The sequence below is a fragment of the Drosophila subpulchrella genome, chromosome X (genome assembly GCF_014743375.2).
Source record: "Drosophila subpulchrella strain 33 F10 #4 breed RU33 chromosome X, RU_Dsub_v1.1 Primary Assembly, whole genome shotgun sequence".
Taxonomy (NCBI): Eukaryota; Metazoa; Arthropoda; class Insecta; order Diptera; family Drosophilidae; genus Drosophila; species Drosophila subpulchrella.
The window spans coordinates 12,351,157-12,372,246 of record NC_050613.1 but is presented as its reverse complement, the minus strand read 5'-3'; the positions used below and the strand labels follow the sequence as shown (position 1 = coordinate 12,372,246).

At 39.0% G+C, this 21,090-nt stretch overlaps 1 protein-coding gene across 7 annotated transcripts in view; it reads right to left on the bottom strand.

The window, feature by feature from the left end:
- Nucleotides 1–217: 217 nt before the first annotated feature.
- LOC119556170 (serine/arginine repetitive matrix protein 1) overlaps nucleotides 218–21,090 on the bottom strand; it is a 94,826-nt gene continuing 73,953 nt past the window's right edge. For 3 of the 7 annotated variants that reach the window (XR_005219963.1, XR_005219960.1, XR_005219962.1), the window contains 5 exons: nucleotides 17,745–17,936; nucleotides 13,799–13,872; nucleotides 6,610–6,822; nucleotides 5,433–5,658; nucleotides 218–2,691 (listed from right to left, as the gene is read on the bottom strand). Coding sequence is in view for 2 of the 7 variants with exons in the window: in XM_037868090.1 (XP_037724018.1) it covers nucleotides 4,615–5,520; nucleotides 5,569–5,658; nucleotides 6,610–6,822; nucleotides 13,799–13,872; nucleotides 17,745–17,936 (1,475 nt within the window). In the remaining 5 variants the exon portion in view is untranslated. Of the gene's footprint in view, nucleotides 5,659–6,609; nucleotides 6,823–13,798; nucleotides 13,873–17,735; nucleotides 17,937–21,090 lie in introns of all 7 variants that reach the window. The other 4 variants (XR_005219959.1, XR_005219961.1, XM_037868090.1 and 1 more) reach the window with 2 other exon arrangements.

Below are 21,090 nucleotides of genomic sequence, written 5' to 3'. Positions count from 1 at the left end.
TTTTTTTTAATAAAAACTCTTGCACCATTTTTTTTCTTTATATTTCATTTGGTTTTTATTTTCTTTATACCTTTAATTTTTTGTTTTATACATATTTTAACTTCACAAAAAAAATATTTGTTCTTTTTAATCAAGTGTTTTCATGCTCATTTTGGTTTTTTCTTTGTTTTTTTGTTTGTTTTTTGGTTCATGCAGTTTTGCATTTAAACGACATCTCTTTAGTTTTGAAACAATGTGTTTGTTTTTATTGCATGGAAAGTTTGTTCGTTTGGTTTTGTCATTTAAAATTTACACCAAAAAAGATCAGCTATATTTACGACTAGTACATTAGTATATCTGTGTATATACTCGTTAGTTTATCAATTTGTAATTGTGTTTATAACGTGGCTCAATCGTTTGGCCCAGAAGATGTACATCGATCGATTGATAACACTGGAAATTCTCTTAGTGGCTTAAAAACGTCGTTCGTCCGATAACAATTCGGTTTTTATTTTGATATACTTCCGTAGGCCTTTCGGAGTCTCCCAATAAATGTCGCTCTTAGGCCTATGCTATGACATGTATTTTCTGCATTTTTTTTTTAGGTTTTCTCTTTTGTTTTAACACATAGTATATCGCTCACAAATAAATGGCTAATACAGTTTTTACATAAACAACTGAACATTCAAGTAATTCTCTAAAACGAGAGTTTTTTGTCGTCAATACTTCTTCTTTTTATTTAATACTTACGTTCATTGGTAAAATTTGATTTCAACAGCTTATAAATTAGGAAAAAACACACTCTCTATATGCATATATTTCTTTGTGTTTACAATTACTTGCATTTCTCTAATCGTTAAGGCTTAGGCCTGGAAAATACTTGCAACTAGGTTGGCAATCCTCCAATTTATCAATTTTATCCTCATCTCATCTCGTCTCTGTCAATATGCCAACATTTTCTTTGGTTTTCATTCGTTATGTTTTTCTTGAAAATTTGACACTTTGTTATTGAAAAAGATTTTGCATTAGTATTTGATTGCTAATTCACACACAGATAAGTAGAGAGAGATAGAGATAGATAGAGAGAGAGAGAGAGAGAGAGAGAGGGGGGATGTGTGTGTTAGTCTGGGGTGGGAGGGTATTATATATGTTGGCTACATAGCACTTCTGAGGCTCCTTTTCGATATTGTCGTGCCCGAGATCAGATCGATCATATATACTCTATATACGCAGTGGGAAACCAATAGTTCGAAGGATCTAACATTGAATAACCTTGGAAGTGGGCAGAAAATCGATAACATTTATCCAAAAATAATACAGTTCGTCTCAAACTACGACAGCAACAGTTTTGTATATGGTTTTATTTATTGGACTCGGTTTTTTTTCGTCTATTAAGAAGAAGTTTTATTGTTGTTGAAAGCTTTTTTGTGGGTGTTTCGGCTAAGGTACAAATTTGCTACAGGTTTCAATCTAAGTGGAATAGAGTTTTCGTCAGCTTCTCGCCTTGTTTCGATTTTTTTTCGGTTACTTCTGGAAGACTACAGCTAAGTACACAGCTATGTATTTAAAAGGGTTTAAAAATGCAACAATTACTTTGAGTTTAGAGTTTAATATAGAGAAAGATTTGTAGTTGGTTTAACGGCGAAAAAAACCACTCACTAACTATGTACAACGAGATGTCCAATTAACCATTTTCCATTTATCTATTTCTAATAGTACTCTCTTTGTGTTCTGTGTCACTTAGTTCTAGCTACAAAAAATTACAATTACACACTTATGCACTTGATAAATACTGAATGCCTTGTATACATCTATATATATATATATGTACCAATATATATATTCATGTATATATATGTAAATATAATATGCACATACAGCGGATATCGGTTTATGCTACTTCTTTGTTTGCTGTGGTCCAATTTCTGATTCAAACATTTGTTTTTATTTGATTTAGCTTGCACACTCGCACACACCACCAGAATTATGTAGTATACATATAGCCGGCCGACTTGATGACAATTTGCTAATGGAGAATATATGGCAACAACGATGCGTAGAAACAATACACTCAACATTACGCATACGCCCGGGGGAGCACTTCTTCAATTCTCCTTCTCATTGCCCTTTGTATTTGTGGCTATTATTTTGATTTACACATTCATTTACCTACAGACATTTTCCTGTGTGTATGGTGTGTGTGTGTGTGTGTGTCGTGTGCTTATATATATTTTAAATAGAAAGTCAAACTGGTTCCAATTAAATGTATTTAGTATTTTTCCTTGCTATTTCCTGTTCGTATAAATATAGTTTCTGTGTAATTTAAATTTCTCTCTATATAGGTTTCATTAAATTGTTAAGAGTATTGTTTAGTTTTTGTTTTTTAGTTTTAGTTTCATTGTGTAAAGCTTTCGTTTCGTACATTTTCAATTTTCAATGTCAATTTTCGGTTTGTTCATTATGATTTTTTGGGCAAGCAGTGGCACTTCCGGTGCCAAGATGTACTTACACTTGAGAACTGTGTTGCACTGCTTGCAGCTCTTTAAATGCAACCCTGTCGATAATGCCGATAAAATCGATTTTCGTATTTTTACAGTTGCGCAAACACATCCATAATTGCATATTTATGGACAGGCGGTTCCTAGATTTTTATTTTGGCAGATTCGCGTTGTCTCTCTCGCTACGCATTTCATTTAGTTTCTATGCAAATTTCTGCACGTTTGTGGGTGTTTATTCAAGCGTGTGTGAGTGTGTGTGTGGCAGGCCAGGATGAAAGAGAAAGGGAGAGAGAGAGAGAGAGAGAGAGAAAGAGAAAGAGAAAAGAGAAAGAAAGCAGATATTTTAATTGCCATTCACGAATTTCAATTCCCATGCGTTTGCATCCTTGTTTATTTTGTCTTGCATTCGTGTGTGTGTGTGCGTGTGCCTGTGTGCAAGTGTGCGTGTGTCTTCTTGGTGTGTCCAATAATGAAAACAACAACAAAAGCATATCAAGCAATAACAGTTAGCAGAAAATTTAACGCTCAGCAAACCTTACAACAATTTTCGAAGAACACGAATTTCGATGTGAAATAATGGGAAATTGAATGGATTTTAGTGGCAGCCTTTTGCATTTATCCAATTAAATAGAAAGCTGCTTTAAATTACAACAAAAAACCCGACTCCTACATTTTTTGCCCCGTACAATTTTGTTTATTTGTCGCCTTTTTTTGGCATAGGCGAAATTCGCTATTCAATTTGCGTTTCAATGACATCGGTGTTTTTGTTAAAGCAAAATATTTTATCGACTGAATTTGGCCTGTTCATTAATCTGCATATTTATTTTATTTTATATGATTTCCGAGTATTGTACAGAATTCAATTAAAGTAACGGCAGCAATTCAATTTTGGGTTTTTAGCAAGAATACTCTTGTGAAAAAGCCTCAAAGAGCGGCTGTCAAAATAGTGAAAATTGGTTTTGTTAAAATGCTTTCTCTCCAGACCTCCAAATTCACACGCATCCAAACACACACCCACACACATTAAAAGCTTAATATTTAGCAAGCAATTTTCAGTTGAGCAATATCCTCTCACAAACCAATTAATACTTAAGTTCTTTTTGTGGTTTAATACACTTTGTTTTTCCATCACAGCTAACGTCAATTTGAGTACTCTAGGACATCTAACAAGATTTTTTAGAAGATTTTCTTGGGCAAAATAATAGAATTCAAAGATACATAAAGTAAATGCTTGAATGCTTTTCATATATTTTCATTTTTGGTTCATTTCCACTTACATTTTCTATTGATTTATATGTATTTAAGACTATAACACATTTGACAGTTTGCAACATCAATCGATACACACAGAGACCGTTTCAAATTCTTTTTTAAACTTCATTTAGCTAATTACAGTACAAATAATAGGACAAATCGGGAACTTAATGCACATATACAGTAGGGTGGATCCCGGTTTTTTAATTTTAAATGCTGCTTTATTTTGTATTATTTATTCTAATATCTTGCGGACGTGGTATCTTTGGTTCTTTTTTGAAAAGCATTGCCTTACAAAATTTATTTACAATTATTGGGTTGAACCAATTCTTTTCACCCATTTTAGAACCGCCGATTAATTTTAAAGTATTCAAAGATGAGTACTTTTTTAAAAACGAATTATTAAAGGCAAATTAAATTGATATGACCATTAAACCATCATTCTTTATTTGCTATCATACACATTTTTATGTTTGCCAATTCTGATTTTTAAGAGATCCACCCTAAAACACACACATATAATTCATAAAAGCACAAAATATATATATTGTATACATATATTGAAACACCGAAAGGGGAAAGCGTTGTTATGGCAGGTGCCACCAAAATCTCTAGAGACGTTAAATCATTTTTAGAGTCGCTGGAAAGTATGCTACGTTATCTTTTGATTCCGAAAGTTTAATGGTGAAGCATACTTTCAGACACATTTTTAAGTGGTTTCTCAGCATCTAGAGATATCAGTGGCATCGCCGTGTGTATTTCAAGGGGGGGATTGTGGTTTTGACTGGGGTGCAATGTGGCTGGGTGGCTGGTTGGTTGGTTGGTTGGTTGGTTGGTTGGTTGGTTGGGTGGTGCTGGCAAGGATACTCACTGCTCACCGCGATTAGCAGGAGACACCCTGCTTGGCCACCGTGTACCAGGTGCTCACGGTGACCAGCGACGGCGAATCGGGGGTGGTGGGCGGCGGTGGCTGCTGCGGATCGACCTCGACCTCAACCTCGACCTCTGCCCCTCCGCCCACAATGACGCTCAGGGGTGGCAGGGGGGCACGGAGTTCGGAGGGGGGCGGTAGTGGTGATGGCTCTGCTGGTGGGGCAGGTGTTGCAGAGCCAGGTGGTGGTGCTGCTGGGGATGGTCGGGACTTCCGCGGGCGGGACTTGTTCTTTGCCTTCTGGCTCTGCGACTGGGGGTGATGGAAGTGCATGGGCTGGGGGGTGTGAAGGTCGCGACCCACCTGCGGCCCCACCTGCGGACACCGGAAGCGGATGGCCTGCTCGTTGGCCACATTTATTTCCGGCCATCTACTCTGGTGACCCTGGTGACCCGGCTGAGCCTGCCTGCTCTGGTGGCGTTTCCTGCTCTTGCTGCGCTTGCGCGACTTGGACCGCGATTGCGATTGACGGCCAGATCTTGGCTGCTGACCCACCGACTGCGGCCTTTGGCAGTGCCGGCAGATAAAGGATCTATATTCCGCCTCCTCATCGGAGTCCTCATCCCCATCATCATCCAGCTCCTGCTGCTCGTAATCATTCAGGACATTGCAATTGAGTGTGGTTCCGGTGGCCGCCGAGGCGGTGGTGGTGCTAGTGGTGCTATCGCCATCCATGTCAATTATGTGACAACAGTTTTGATGTCTAGTGCTATGTGGTTGCTGTTGCTGTTTTTGCTGTTGCTTGTTCTTCGTCTTGTGGTTGGACTTACGTTTCTCTGTCTGATCCTGCTGATGCTGCAGATGCTGACGTGGCTGCTGTCCCGGCTGCTGATGTCGCCGCCGCCGGGGCACCGTGTACTCATCGCCCTTGTCCGTCGGATATGGTCAGAACGCTGTGTCGAACACGGACATCGACCGGGAGATGGCGTCGTCGTTGCGACAGGCCTCCAGGAACTCCTCCAGCGTGACCACGCCATCGCGATTGGTGTCCATTTTCTAGGGGCAGCATTAGAATAATACAGAAATATTTATTAGATCAAGAATACTGAATGGATGCAGTGTAATCAATCTATGATTTTTTTATTTGTTGAAATAAAATTATAATAGGTACCTAAGTGTTTAATAATCAATTCCGAACTAATATATTTTTTCTTAGTTACCTGAAATGTTTTTATTTATTTATTAAGGATCTCACCAAATGTTCGTTCTTGCCAAACCTTTCTAGCCATAGCATTTTTTTATCAAATATATTTATTTATGACTTAACCATTGCAAATATTATTTACAAATCGGACCAACAAACGTAAATCAAACTTAAGCTTCGAAATTCTCTAGTTTTAAAGATTATTTTTGGAAATTTCCTATTAAAGTTATCTTGATTTTTAATAATAAAAAACATTCCCTAACGAAAACGCAGCAACAGCTGTCAACGCGCACTGCTTGTCATTGGCACTGCTTTGAAGCACTGCTTCCGCTTCCGTCGCCCAAAAGCGTGCTATGGAATTTTGATTCAAGGCGTAGGACAGAATAACTTTCGAAATGGTCCTCGAATGATCCTGGCCATCTATCATCAATTTCACTCCCGCACGCCATTATTTAAGGGCTTTCGCAGGTCGCATTCGCTTCGCTCAATTTATTCCAAATGCCAACGACCGCTAATGACAACGCGTGACTGGCAAGCCAAACAGGACGATGTCCTGCGGACGGAGAACTCACTCCGCACTCCCAAAAAACTCCGACACCATTACCAGCCTGAGTTGCTGGCCAGCAAATTGAAATAGACAATTCGAATTTGCATAATGCAAAGTAAATAAGTTTCATGTTCTCGCGAGTCAAATTCAAATTGTACGCGCGTAATTAGCATAACTAATGGTCGAGAATGGTTCGGGATTTGGTATTTCGTAAATGGGATTTTGGATTTCCGGGGCCGGAGCTGGAGCAACTCACCTGGAAGATCTGCTCCACCTTGCCCTTGATCTTCTCCTCCTCGGGACACTCGTCGGGCAGGCGGCCCATCAGCTCGTATATGGCAGTTACAATGTCAGTCATTTCTTCCCTCGTAATGAAGCCGTCGCCATTGATGTCGTACAGCGAGAAGGTCCAGCGCAGCTTCTCCTCCACGGAGCCGCGCGACAGTATCGAAAGTCCTTGAACAAAGTCCTGTGACAGGATGAGAAATAAGTTGGCATAAATAAGGGGATTCTCGGGGCGGGAGGAGGTGTGTTCGCTATGGCGGAGGCACAGGCAGACACCCGGAATTACAGGTATAAAAGAAATTGAAAATATGGTTTAAGAAATTGCTCGTAAACCGCAGCGGCTAGGAGCAGGCAAAGTACAATTGCGTTCAGCATAATAGTTATATGTGCTCGGGGAATATTCTATGAACTAAAAAAGTGCAGGATAAACTTCCATTATTTGTATTTTATATTGCTATGAATTTAATACACCACTCTTAAAAAATGCAAAAATTGGTAAGTTCTCTTATAGTGATGGGGATCGTTAGCGTTGGTAGCAAGCTGTTCAAAACATTTGGTTTTTTAGCTGTAAGCCTTGATTTGGCTAAGCTACGATTGAAAAACGGTTAAAAATTAAACTATTTTTGGGTACAAATTAAATCCCATTTATAGGCCTTAAAAAATCAGTGTTTTGACTGCCATAATGCAAATAATGGTCAGAACGAGGAATGTCATACCTCGTTAAACTCGTAGTTAAATTTCCAATACATTGGCACTCTAAGCTAAATATTTTTAATTTTTGCCATTTTTCGCAAAAAAAACATGATGTAACCCCTTACAAAAATTGAGAAAATTGGTCAAAAAATAAATTTCCCTTGAAGTAATAGGGATCGTTAGAGTAGCTCGCAAGCTGCTCAGAACATTCGATTTTTTTGCTGTACGCTTTGATTTGGCTAAAATATTATTGAAAAACCGCAAAAAAGTTGCAGTTTTGGTTATAAACTGAATTTAATTTTCCGCAGTGTTTTAAAAAATGTATTTTAATTTTGGCTGCAATGTAACATAAGCTATACACAAGTTTTTTGTTTTATATTATCTAGAGTTATTTTAATCTTAATAGAAATAGTATTCATTTTACCTCGGCTGTTTTTTTCCCGCACCGCCCATGAAACCCCAAAGCCCCCACTTCCGGCTGCTGTTCCTGCCTCTGCTGAAGTGGACATTTATTTCTATGCTTTGTATGACAAATGTACCTAGATAAGAACTTGCAAGGAGGATGGGAAAAAGTTTTTACGACCCCCCGAGCTCCCTTTCTCTGGTCTCCAGGAGGTGTTGAGGCATTTTGGTAAGGCCGCAGCTGACGGAGGACTGAGTCTTGCTTTTGCATACCGAATGGGAGAAATTCCGGGGGCGAAATACCAGAAAAACAAAAAAACTTCTGTTGAAAAAATAAAACGTAGATGTAATGCAGAGGGAATGGCTGGAATAGGAATAGGAACGAGGACAGGGGCATCATTTGTGTCTTGTTCTCTGGCCATTTGGGCGATTGCAGCGTCCGACTAATTTATCAAACCGAAATAGAAAAAGAAAAGCCCAAAAAATGGTAGAAAATTTCCCGGAAACGAAGCAAGAAAATTGTACGGTTCGACGTGGACAAATTACAGAGCGGCAAGCTGGCAAAACAAGCTGAAAATTGAAAATGCGAAGTGAAGTCTGCACTCTGGCCGAGTGATTAAGCGGATTTATGATAGTTTTTGCCCTCTGACCGATGCTTTGCACTGCTTGATGGCAGTGGATTAGACCAGGATGTGGATGTGGATTGCCAAAGCATGGCAAACGAGTGGCTTTGAGCTGCTCCTGGTTATGTCCTTCTATTGTACCAAAGATAGGTATTTTTGTCAAGTTATTTGACTGCCTTCATGTCGGCTACTTGATCACAAAAGGCTGGAAAAAAATCCTTCTGTTGATGAGAGATTTCTTCAATTCTTCTTCTTTCTAAAAAACATAAACTAACCTCTAAGTGTATGCAACAATATGTTCTAAACTCAAAAATTACAGTGAATTTATTTGGAAAGACGATTATTTTTTATCATTGCATACCTATGGGCGCCTTAGATTATTTTTAAAGGAAATTCAAAGGCATTTATTTGTTACCATTTTATTTGCGTGATTCCAAGCATTGTGATTGTGAGAATTGACCAGCATATTTCAGATTCGTTTCAGGGTTTGTTTAAGTGATCAAAACAAACTGCTGGCTGTTTGCAGCACTCAAGTGTCATGTTAACCTGGTTGCTTTACTATACTTCACTGCTTGCCAAAGGCGCCCTTTTCCAATCCTTTTTCTTCGCAGTTGCCATCGAGTCCTGCTGGATTCTATATGTATGTCTATGTATGTTTTTATATTTATTCCACCCCCCACTCGATTGCTTTTATCTCGCACACTTGAGCAATTTATCTTTTCTACCAGCGTAAACAGGTCACACACTCTCTGCCATTTTACCCCTGGCATATTGGCCCTGCCCACAATTTCACAATTTTACAATTTCACAATTTCAATATGGCCCTGACAGGTTTGCTGTTACCCTGTTTTTGCTGTTTTTGCTGCTTTTGCCGTGGCCATTACTTTTGCTTCCACTCTCGTTGGCAGTTTAATAAACGCGACTGTCATGCAAATCGCGCATAAAACACCTTGCAACAAATATGTGAAGCTTAATTGAAAAGCGGAAGTCTACTTAGGCAGACCGTCACACACAAAACTAGGGAATTACTGCTGGCAGAGGCGTTGGTGGAGTGGGGGCATCATGGGTTAAGGGCGCTCCTTGTACATGCTTTATATCGAGTACGTGCCTCGTAGTCATTACAATTTTGAGGTCATTATTCAACAACGAAAATGGCGAGCAGGCAAAAAGGCAAAAGAGCTGGCAAAGATAAGCTGTCGGGCGGGGGAAAAGCCGGGGGAAAAGCGATGGAAAGCGAGGGAAAAGCGGGGAAAACGCAGTTCCCTCAGAGATGGACGGCTGACGTGATTGCGATTATTCCTTGCCAGACACTCGAGGATGTAACACTGACTGCTGGCCTGCAATATTGATTTGCAAATTGCACTTCACTGTTCATAAATGAGAACGAAGGCTGGCAATATATCCAATAAAATATTTATATAGGTATAAATGTACAGACCAACTTTCAGTGCGCTGGGATTTTTTGTTGGCGGTGTACTTTTGGTTCTTTAAAGTATTTAATATGGTAATTGTGAATGACACTATTTTAAATGTTTTTAAATAGTTTTCTTATTTTTAATTTGAAAATATTTGTATATTTAGTACAAAATTTTCAAATAATATAAAAACTGTCAGTCCCTTGAAAAAATTGTATTTCCAAAAACGTAAAAAGCATACATACGTATTGGCTAAATAAAAATCTAATATTTTATTTTCAAGAAGCAATGATCCCCAAAACTAACTAGGCAAATGTTTGACTTACTTTATTATTAATATTATTATAATATTATTATTATATTATTATTATTATTTATATTAAGATTCTTAGAGGTCAAAGTTTCAGGTGAATAAAAATAGTTTTTATTACCAAGAAATAGTCATGGAGTATGCATTTACTTAAATTGTTATCAGTTATCAGTTAAATGACGATTTTAAGTCATACAATTTGTATTTAGGTGTTCGGGGAAAAACCCGCATCCGTGTCACGCTCTCCTCGCTTTCCCCGATTTCCCTTTTTTCCCAGGGCCTTCCCATTGTTTGACTTGGATTTTGCGTTTCTGTTTAGCAGCCATCCTGGGTATTTCTTTTTCTGCACTTCTGACTGTGTGTCTTGGGCTCGCCTACTCTTAGTTTTCCCCCTTGGCCCTTGTTTTTCCTGGTTTTCCCCCCCATTCTACCATAAAGTCACAGTGCCTGACAAAGTTGGCGTTAAAATCGCCATAATTCATCGTTTCAATGGCATTGTGTGTGCTTCCTGCCTTACCGACCCTCCCCCAGTCCCCCACCCCGCATCCCCTGCCCACAATCTCAGCCAGCTCCTCTGACAACCGGAAGTGGAGTTCATGTTCGGACATTGCAGGGGCAGTCGCAAGACAGTGGATAAACTGCAAAAAAAAAAATTATTCGCAATTTGCCTGCGCCACAGGGGGGAGGGGGGGGATTGTTAGCATTTCCCTCTATCCGCTGAAATTTATTCAGTTTTTCTTCTCTTTTATTTTTCTCTTTTTTTTTGACAGCTTTTGTTTTGCATTCCGCACTGGCTGCAATAGAAACGTTGACAATGACAGGCGACAGCAGCGAAACACGCGAATGCGCTGGAAACTATAGATTCCCCCCTCGCCCGCCAGCGTTTTATTTCAATTTCGAGACATTTCACTTTGATTTCTGAATTTCTGAATTTCGAGCATTACTTTTCGGGTTCCTTGCCGTTTTAGCCTCCAGCGAAAGCTGCAAAAACAGAAGCCAAAGCGTAGGAAAATTCTGTCTGAATATGCAGTGGTTGCATTATAATTTTCATTTTCCATTTTCCGTGACCGCATCTAATTGGAGCTTTTCTACATTTTAGCGGATTATAGTTTTGCTTAATTCTCAAAGTATGCTAATATCAGCGAACATTAAGTCAGCTTTTCTATGCTTTGCGCGAATAATATAAAATTAGATTGGTTTTTAATGCTAGACGTGCTATCTCACAGATAAGACTGAAATTTATTGGATATGCAAACATAAGTCGTTTAAGTTTTTAATGATCTGTGAGTTATTCAAATTCATTATGTTAAAGTAGAAAGAATTTGCAATACTTTAGTTCTCTATAGAACATTTCTTGATTAAATTTATTTAATAACTTCCAAGGATTCTATGCTTTGAGTAGAAGTATATGCTTACAGCTTTTAGCTAAAAGGGTTAAATTTAATACTGAAAATCCAATAAAGTGAAGTCCGAAAATTTTTTGTTTCTACTTAAAATGGTTAGTTATTAAGAACTCTATAAAAGCAACCCCTTTGCTTCTAAATTGTTCCTTTCCCCCCTAATTTACTCACTACTCGTCCCAATGACGAGACAATTTTCGGGACCCAAAACCTTAAAGATGGTGGGGATGGTAAGGGGATTATAATGGGGGCCGTCTGGCGACTGAGTGTGTACTTTGCGTATTACAACTTTTATGCTGCGCATGTTAAACATATATCTAGCGATACTCTTTGTTCTCGGCTCTCTGGTCGCTGTCACTAATAAACCGTAACTAAAGGCGCTTACCAGGCCAAAAAGAAAGAAGATGAAGTTGCCCCATGGACCTCTGCCAGTTTGTACATGTTGTTGTTTGCTTCTTGGGGGCGTTTCGCAGCGTCATTTGGCCCCATCCCCCTTTTTAGTCCCCTTTCTACGGCCCCTCCGAGCAAAATCAGCTCCATTTAGAAACTCACGATGCTACACAACTTTTGCTTCTAAGCTGCACTGAGGAAAACCAAACATAAAATGTTTCATTTTCAATAAGATCATGAAAAGACGATATTATAATACAACACAGTCGATATGTTGGAAATAATATTGGGGAAAAATTACTTTAATTATTATAAGCAAATTTAGTTTTTTCTAAAATAAATTTTTTAAAAAAGGGAAAATTTAAATAAAGATTATTATTACAACAGTTTTTACAGCAAAATAATAAAAATTCAGGGAAAAGATCGGTACTGTTGTATATAATTGTTTTCAACAGAGCATAATATAAGAAGTCATAATTATAATTATTTTTGCACTGTTCCCTACCCTCAAACAAAACCAAAGAAAACTGAACTCAACTCGACTTGGCTGTCAGACATATTTTATACTTAAAATGTCTAAAGTAATTTCATTGTACTTAAGTCTGTGGCCCCGCCCACCCAACGCCCAGCCTCCCGGTGACCTCAACAATTTCACTTTGCGCCGCATCATCGTCCGGACATTAAGAGGCGCACCGAGTAAATTAAATTGAATTGCCCGAGCCTGTTTTTGCCCGCACTCGAGGATGAATCCTACGCATTTGCCTGGCCATTCAATTGGCAAGATTAATTATCGATAACGATAGCCAGCGATAAACGGCAGCGATTCAATCACAACTACGGCCACACCACACATTCCCCCGGAACCGGACTCTCGGTGTTCTGTCCGCTCAATTATGTAGTTGGCCATAAATTTGCCCAGCTCTCAACGCCCTTGAACGCATGCTATATTATCAGTCGGCAACGGTGTACAGGTACACTTGGAAAAACGAAGGCTAAATAATTAAATATTATTTTCCTTGATATTAACTTTAGTAATGGTAATGAAATCCTAATAACCATTTACTCTTTTTGAGGCTTTCATAATATCCAGCAATATTTTCTAAAAATAATCTGTTTTACTCTCAATGATTTGTTTCCAGTGTAAGTATCTACAAATGGCTAAACATTAGGCTATATGGTTGCGTTGCCTTGTGTTCACTTTAATTGCAAATGGCATCGACAGACAGTAGTGAGGGCCACAAATTGTTGTACGAAAGTTGATTTCCAAGACAATTTCTCAATTTCCTCTCGGTTCTCGATGGTCCAATCTAAATCGCAATTTCGCCCCAGGACCAACACACGACCGAGCTCCATTAGTTGGTCTTCATTGGAATTGAGATTGAGATGGAGCAACCTGGTCAGAGGACCCAAAACACACATCGCACACGGAAATGAGCTGCTCAAATGCTTCCCATTGCATTTCTCATTCTCGTCGCTGGCCGCAGGCCTTACTTTGATGTCGCACACTGTTGTCAGAGGTGCGGGGGCAGAAGAATTTCCACAGAAATGAAAATCAGTGCTGTCAACATGACACTGTTCACATAGAACTCGTGAATATCATTAAGGTCAAGGCCGGGGTTTGTTTATCGAAATTTAAATTATGCCAAATAAATTTAATGTATCACAGAAAATTCGAGAATATATTGCAGATTCAGATATAAAATCAGCCATAGGTAATACAAATAATTTGTTAAACATTAAAGGCCCAGCGATTTTTTTGTAGAAAACAAGTAGATGTTTAAAGAGAGAATTTTCCCCAACTGATTAAGTTTGCTGCTGATACAGCATATTCTTTGGTTGCTGGTGTAATGGTGATACCTCCGCCTGGGTCATATAAGACTTGCTTAAGTTCGAGCCATCCAAAAACCATAAAAGTGAAAACACTTACCTCGAAGCTGACAATGCCACTGTGATCCTGATCCAGTGTATTAAATACATAGTGCGCGTATAAGGTTGGATTGGCTGTTTATGTGGGTGGTGGCACATTTTCGACGTTGTTGGTTAAATGAAAATAAGAGAAGAAGGGCGTTAAATGAGAACGCTCCAAGGGTTAGCTGCAAAAGTCGACCAATTAGGTCTCAACTGAAGCGGTTAAACTTTTGGTAACATTATCAAATGAACTCTAGACATACAAATACGCACAGACACACATTTAGATGAGCATGTATAATACAACATACACAAAGAAAAATATATTAATTAGATAATGTGAAAATTTAGTTTGATAAAAAAGTTTAAATAAATAAAAAGTTTTCAAAATGTATTTGTTTAAAGAAGTTTTCGTTGCGGTGTTCTTGATAATGTACCCCAATTTCATAGAGTTTTCTATCTGTGTAAGGAAACAATAACGGTTCGATAGTTCGCCGGTATAAAGATATGAGTTTCGGTTCCCGGTCTTGCTTGGCAACTTTTATGTGGGTCCTCTTCGTCTTGGTTGCAAAAACTTTCGCTTCTCTTTTCGGTTTTGTCAACCGCAAAAGTTTTTCCATGTTTTCGTTCTGGTCGCTGCTTATATTTTTTTGTGTGTGCTTTTTGTCTTTGCTGTTTATCAGTGGGAAAAGTCAACATTTTTTGGGGCTCGAGTTCGCCGAAAGTTTTGTTTCGGATGGTGGGGGGTTGGAGGGGGTGGGGGTGCAAAAATGGAATGGGTAACAGTTTGCAGCTAATTATGCGAGTGTCTCCTGTGTCAACTGATAAGCACTGCTTGCTCATGGCACTGCTTGGAACCGGAATTTAAAAAAGTGTTGCCTACTTATGAGGGCATTGCGACTGGGGGAAGTTTTCCTTTTTTGGCCAGATTTCCAAGCCTTGCTATCGCACTTTCCGACTTTCAGCGAAAAGCACTTAGCGCTCTTAGTGTTCCCGCCGCCATTTGCGCTGTCAGAAGAATTTCTTTATCTGGCCATCACATAACATTTTGATTATTGCGCTCGCTCACACTTTGCTCGGCTACTTTTTTACGATTCGCGTTTATGTTTACGGCTTGATGCCAAAGTTTTTTTTTGTTTTCTTTTTTTAGGGCTTATACGCTCACAACGTTTACACCTCTTTGCCAGGAAGACGGGAAGGCGTCAGTTCATAAAGCCGCTTCAATTGCCATTCGGTGTGCGGCTTGATGCCCCCGAAAAGTCCTTCCTGAATCGCGAGGTCATAAAGCCAAAGTTCAGGACATTGTCGAAATTTGTTGCATTTACTGTTTGCAGTCGATAACTCAATTTGAGAGCAAGTTTACTAGCTTCCTTAATGAGATTAGAGTTCAACTTACGCCTTTTACTAAACTTTTAGACTAAGTAAGTTTAAAAGGGCTCACTTAACAAGCAAGTTGTTGATTGAGATGAAGAGTTGTTGAGGTAAACTATTCTTAAGTAAATTCTTAAGTGCAAGCAATATTCGCCAAAAATGCCCGAGATATTAGGGCTTGAATTTTAAACTTTGCAGCGCCTTAAAGCCACGACTCGCACTGTACCCACTGTGTGTACATTTATTTGTCCAAATTTATTGTCGCCGTTTGATGCTTAATGTGTTTTTATGACGCATGACGCAGACTGCCACGCCCACAAGGTCAAAGCTCAATGGCAAAGATGGCATCTGCTTTTCCTCGTTTTTTCGCGTTGTGCCAAATCAAAAATGACTGCAAATGTGCCATGTAAAAATTGTTATAAAATTTGCGCAGAAATTTGCCAAAAGAAACGACGAGTAAAACAAAAAAATGAGAGCGAATACAGGCAAAGTGATAAATCACCAACTCTGATGATGTTTTTTTGTTCTCGGTCTGCGCGTGTGTGTGTGTGGCAAAGCAGCTTATCAAAATAAAAAATGATTTCATTATTTATTTTTCATCAGATAACGGCAGACATGATGAAGAATAAGAGGCGTCGTCGGTGGGTGGGGGGAAATACATAAGCGCCATGTTTGCAGGGGAACTTCTTGTTCTTGTTCCTTATTTCCGTTTCCGCCTGTCAATGGGGGCGAATGCTAGGCCACCATTGTCTCTAGGCAAAATAAGTTTATTATAATAATTTAGTGTCCCAACATGTGTAGCAATAACTTTTCCGTCTCTGGATTTAAGCGGCAGTACAAATGTGGCAAATGTGGTGCGAATAAAATTTCTCTCAGAAATTTGTAGCAATCATTGGGAATTATTGGGAATTTTTGACATGAAACCTTAATCTTTAGCCAACACTTATTTATTTATTTAATCAGAAAGGATAAAAAATGGGATTCCTTGGTAATTTATTGAATCTAATTAGCCAACGCCTGTGCTTAAAATAAAACCCAATTTTAATGCCAACGATTTGTCCCATTTAATTGAATAGAAAGAAGTGCTTTTAACAAAATTAGCTACACAACGGACCTAATATTTTCGGTGAGTAATCAACCCTTTCCCCGAATTTTCTTTACGTTTCCTTGACAATATTGTGTGCTTGGCAACGAACCCTTATCCCGAATTCCCAGCCCGCAGCGGACCCTCGCCCGCAGTAATCTATCAGAAATTCAGTTAGTTACCGGCCACTGAGAGAATCCATCCCCCTTTTTATACTCGGTCTCATCTTCAGTTTCAGCTTTTGCAGATGTAAATGTAAATTGTGCACAAGCAAAAAGCTGGGCAAAAAGAACCCGAAAAAAAGTGCAGAAAAAATTTCACTTGTTGTTAAAACGAGGTCAAGTGGGTGGCTTGGCTGCCACGCCCCCTGCGCGACCGCGACTTGTGAAACATGATTTTGCTTTTTATGCTTTTTTGCTAATTTGCTTTCTGCATTTCATATTTTCAGAAGCCAAGGGCCAGCTTGACCCGGCCAAACAAAGAGTCGCCTTTTGGCCAAGCTGAATATAGCCAAGCATCGTCATTAGCATCATCCTAGTCGCAGTCCCTAGAACCCAACCCCATCGCCATCATCATCATCATCTTTATTTGGCTATCCCCGATGATCATCATCGGCAACTCTTTGGGTCATACAGTTTTATCAATGGCTTTTGCCTTGGGTTGACTTTTTCGGTCACGAGGATGAAACAACGTGCTTGGGTCGGTGGGAAGTCTCCAGTCAATTGCCATTTGTTTTGTGGTCCTTTGCTAATCGTAACTCTCATTTTCATTTCCATTCCCAACCGAATTCCGCTTTTCCGTTTCCGCTTTCGCCTCTTTAACCCACATCGATTGGCATTGCTGCTAAGTGAAAGAAACGATATGCAGCTTTTCGATTGAAATTCATTTTCCTTTAACGGGTATATATGGAGTGAAAAGAACACTGCAAATTAAGGAAAATTACACTCATAAAAATAGAAATAAAAATACTAAAACTAAATTAAAAAAAATATTTAAATTGAATATAAGTGTTGCCATAAAGTGTATGAGTAGAAGGGCGAATGATACTGAAATTTTAAAATAAAAGGGAAGAACCAGCGCAAAATACTGAAAAGGATACCTACACACACTCTCACAAAATACATGGACATGAACAACAAAGCAACCAACACAAACACAACAAGTACTAAGTAGTAAGATCAACATTAAATTAAAGGTTAGTTAGACACGAAACTGGAACGCAGAACACACATCTAGATCGATTTCGATATTGTTATCGATATTGGGATGTTGCAACTCGAACTACACGATGTTTTGGTGGTGTGGTGACTGTACTGTTTGGCTAGCGTGTGACACCGATACGTGCTATCGTTATCGGTATCGCGATCGCTATCGCTATCGCTATCACTATCGCAATGCAATTAAAATGGCGCTAATGCAGATAAGAGCAACAATACAGTAAGGCAGGCGTTAGTAATCACTAGTCAAGTCAGAAGGGTTAACGAAACAAAGTATACTGTACCGCACGAACCTCCCTGTGGAAAGAACTGCGAGTAGATCACTTTGAAGGTGTCCTCCTTGACGACGCCCGTCGGGCACTCAGCCTTAAATCCCCGGTAAATTCGTTTGATCTCGTCCTCCGTGAAGCGCGTGGCGCGGCTCAGCGCACTTAGCGAGTCGGGCCTGTACCGTGCCGGCGTCTCAAACTCCTCCAGTTCGGAATCTGCAAATTTAAAGGGCCATTTCACATATTAAACGGGTTGCTATATGGAGCAAAATATTTTTTAGTTTTTCGGTAGCTTAAATATTTATTACCCCCTTTAAACAAAATTAAATTTTTAATAAATTACAAGCTAGAGCATGGGAAGTAAACAAAAATAGATAGAACATTAGTGGCCGGGAAAAGTTGTTGGGCAAAAACTTGCACACTTTTTTTGTTGACAATGACTCTCAGGATTTTTCAAAGATTCCTTGGTCCCTTAACGAATTTGCAAAAGGAAAGTCATGAAACAGTGACGCTGTAAAACTCTTAAAAAGTTCTTTAAGTTTCATAAAGTAAATAATGTTTAGGGAATTTCTTTTATTATACGTATTTTATTTACTAAATTTTCCCAAAATAGAAAACCACAAATAAATATTTATTTAGTTTGTTTACTCTTTAAATGAGCCCGTTTTAAGAGCTAATTTAAATGGTTTGAATCTTGTTCAAAGTTAATGCGATGGCTTGGCATCTCTTTCAATAACATATTCTAAGAACCTTCAGTTGTTCAACTCTTTCTCGGTCTCTTTTACTGCCTAAATACAGAATTCACAGAAGACAAATTCTTTTAAATTTCCCGAAGCAGTTGTCTGATGTACGACAAATCCACTAGCTACGCAGCATGAATAAGCTCGTTGCCTTTGGGGCATGTCCTAGTCAGGCTTGCTATTGCCACAAACCCACTGAAAGTCTCCCTAGAAAACCCCTTGAAAGTCTCTCCTAACCTTTCACCTCCTCAGCCACTCTTTTCTTTTTTTTTTCCCAAAAAAGCGACACACGCGATTTTGATCTGTTGAGTCGCTCGGAGTGTTTGAATTGACTTGCCAGTTGCCTTAAGTATCTTGTACTTTGCCCGTCGAAAGTTTTCGCTTCTTTTTCGAGCCACCTTCATGGGCGGCGAGGAATGGTGAGGTGTCAAAGGGGGGGCTATTAGTGGCTATGGCGGTTTCCTCGAAAAGGTAAAAGGAGCTTGACTTATTTTTTCGCCCCCCTCTGTCTAAATTTAACTTTGCGTCGGTGTGGTTTTTATTCAATGGTGAGCGGCAAAAAAAATGTTCTTTGTGGCCGAGGTGCCTCTATTTTAGTTAATTAAAAGTTTTAACCCCATGCACGCATACCATGAACACTTTTAACTGCACTTTACAAATTTTAGGGCTTGCTAAAAGATTCAAAGCAAATTATTCGGGAATTTGGGAAATATTAGCAAAATATAATAAAACAATTTAAAACTTTTTAATCCTAGTAAAATATAAAGATTCAGAACTTAAAAAACTGACTATCTTAAAGGAACATTTCCAAATTTTCTTTAAGTGTTTAAGCAGTGCAGTCGGCACACACAGAGAGAAATTTTGGTGAGTTGAGCTCACGCGCTTGACAAATGGCTGCTTAAAAATGCATAAAACCAGGCAGCGGAAAATGGGGGAAAATTCAGTGGGACAAGGGAAATTTCCCTGGGCTAGGGCGTTGAATTGTTGGCCATGCTAAGCGCCCGAAAAGCAGGTTTCCACCTAGGAACAAAAGGATAGGAAAATGCATGGGTGGGCAGGAAAAAGGCGGAGGGGGGGTAGTGAAAAGTGGGTGGTTTGCAGACGACGGCCTGCAGTTGTCGTTGCCTTTGGCGTTCGTTTTTAATTTGCTCGCTGGCTTACGCCAGACACACACGTGTGCAAATGCACTTTCATTTTAGCCGAAATTGGAGAGTCAAAGTCGAGCGCTTATATTTTGTTCTAGTTTTTTTTTTCGCCTATCCTCCCAACTCCGGGCAGGGATTTAATCAAAAACGAAAAATCTGAGAACAAACAAAGTAGCTTATGACAAACTAAAATCTATAGAAAATATATGTACCCCATATAAATAGGGTTTCTGCAAATTGGAAGCATAAAGCGTCTCTTAGTTTAGCTAATTTACTTCAATTTGTTTGGGTTTTCTTTGAGTTTTCTTTGCATTTTCTTGAGGTTTTCCATTCGTCCCCCACTGGCACTCATTTTGTCTGTTTATGGCTTCCTTTTTATTTCTTCTTCCCATTTCCAGTGCCATCTTTTCACTCGTTTCACTCGAGTGAATTTGCATGCGCATTCTTTTTGGGGCTCTGCGTTTTATGTCTCTGGCATCGTTTGCATCTTTCTCACATTGTGAGCAAAATGTTGACGAAATACATTAAGTCTAATATATATTCATGTGCAGCTGGCATCTGACGCTTTGTTTGGCTTTAATTTACCAAAAGTTTTCCCTCAATTTTTTCACGCTTTCTCCTGCCCTTTGGCCCAATTTTTTATTCCCGTTCTTCTTCTCATTTTTTTGCCTTTTATTATCAGCTGCTGGCGCTGAATTTTCACGTAAATGTCTAAATTATTTGTGCGACAAACAAAACGGTTTGTGTTGATGATGCGACAGCTGTTAGGTGAAAAACAAACGGAATTCTAACAAAAAAAATCGCCAACAGCAGCGCCCAAATGCAGGCAGCACTTTTTCCGGCACACTGCTTGCCAAGCAGTGCATGCTAGACCAGCAAATATCCTGGACTGGATTTTAGTCAAAAATAATCCTTTTTTAGCGGGTTTTCAGCTGCAGTTTAGACAAATCAAGGTGTAAACTTAAAAGAGCAACTGTTTTGAGCAGCTAGCTTCTTATGCTAACGATCCCCATTGCTTTAAGGGAAATATATTTTTTGACCAATTTTTGCATTTTTTGTATGGGGTGTTTTTTAAGAAAAATGTCAAAAATTTAACTTTTTTAGCTCTGAATCTCAATGTATTGGAAATTAAACTACGAGTTCAGCGAGGTATGACATTTCGTATTCTGGCCATTATTTGCATTCTGGCAGCCAAAACACTGATATTTTACTGTCAGAAAATGGGATTAAAATTCTAGTCAAAAATGGTCGAATTTTTAGCCGTTTTTCAACCGTAGTTTAGCCAAATCAAGGAGTACGGCTGAAAGACCGACTGTTCTAAGCAGCTTGCTTCCTATGCTAACGTTCCCCATTACTTTAAGGAAAATGTATTTTTTGGCCAATTTTCGCTTTTTTTTAAGGGGTTACATCATCTTTGCGAAAAATGGCGAAAATTAAAAATTTTCAGGTTAGAATGCCAATAGATTGGAAATTAAGAAACGAGCT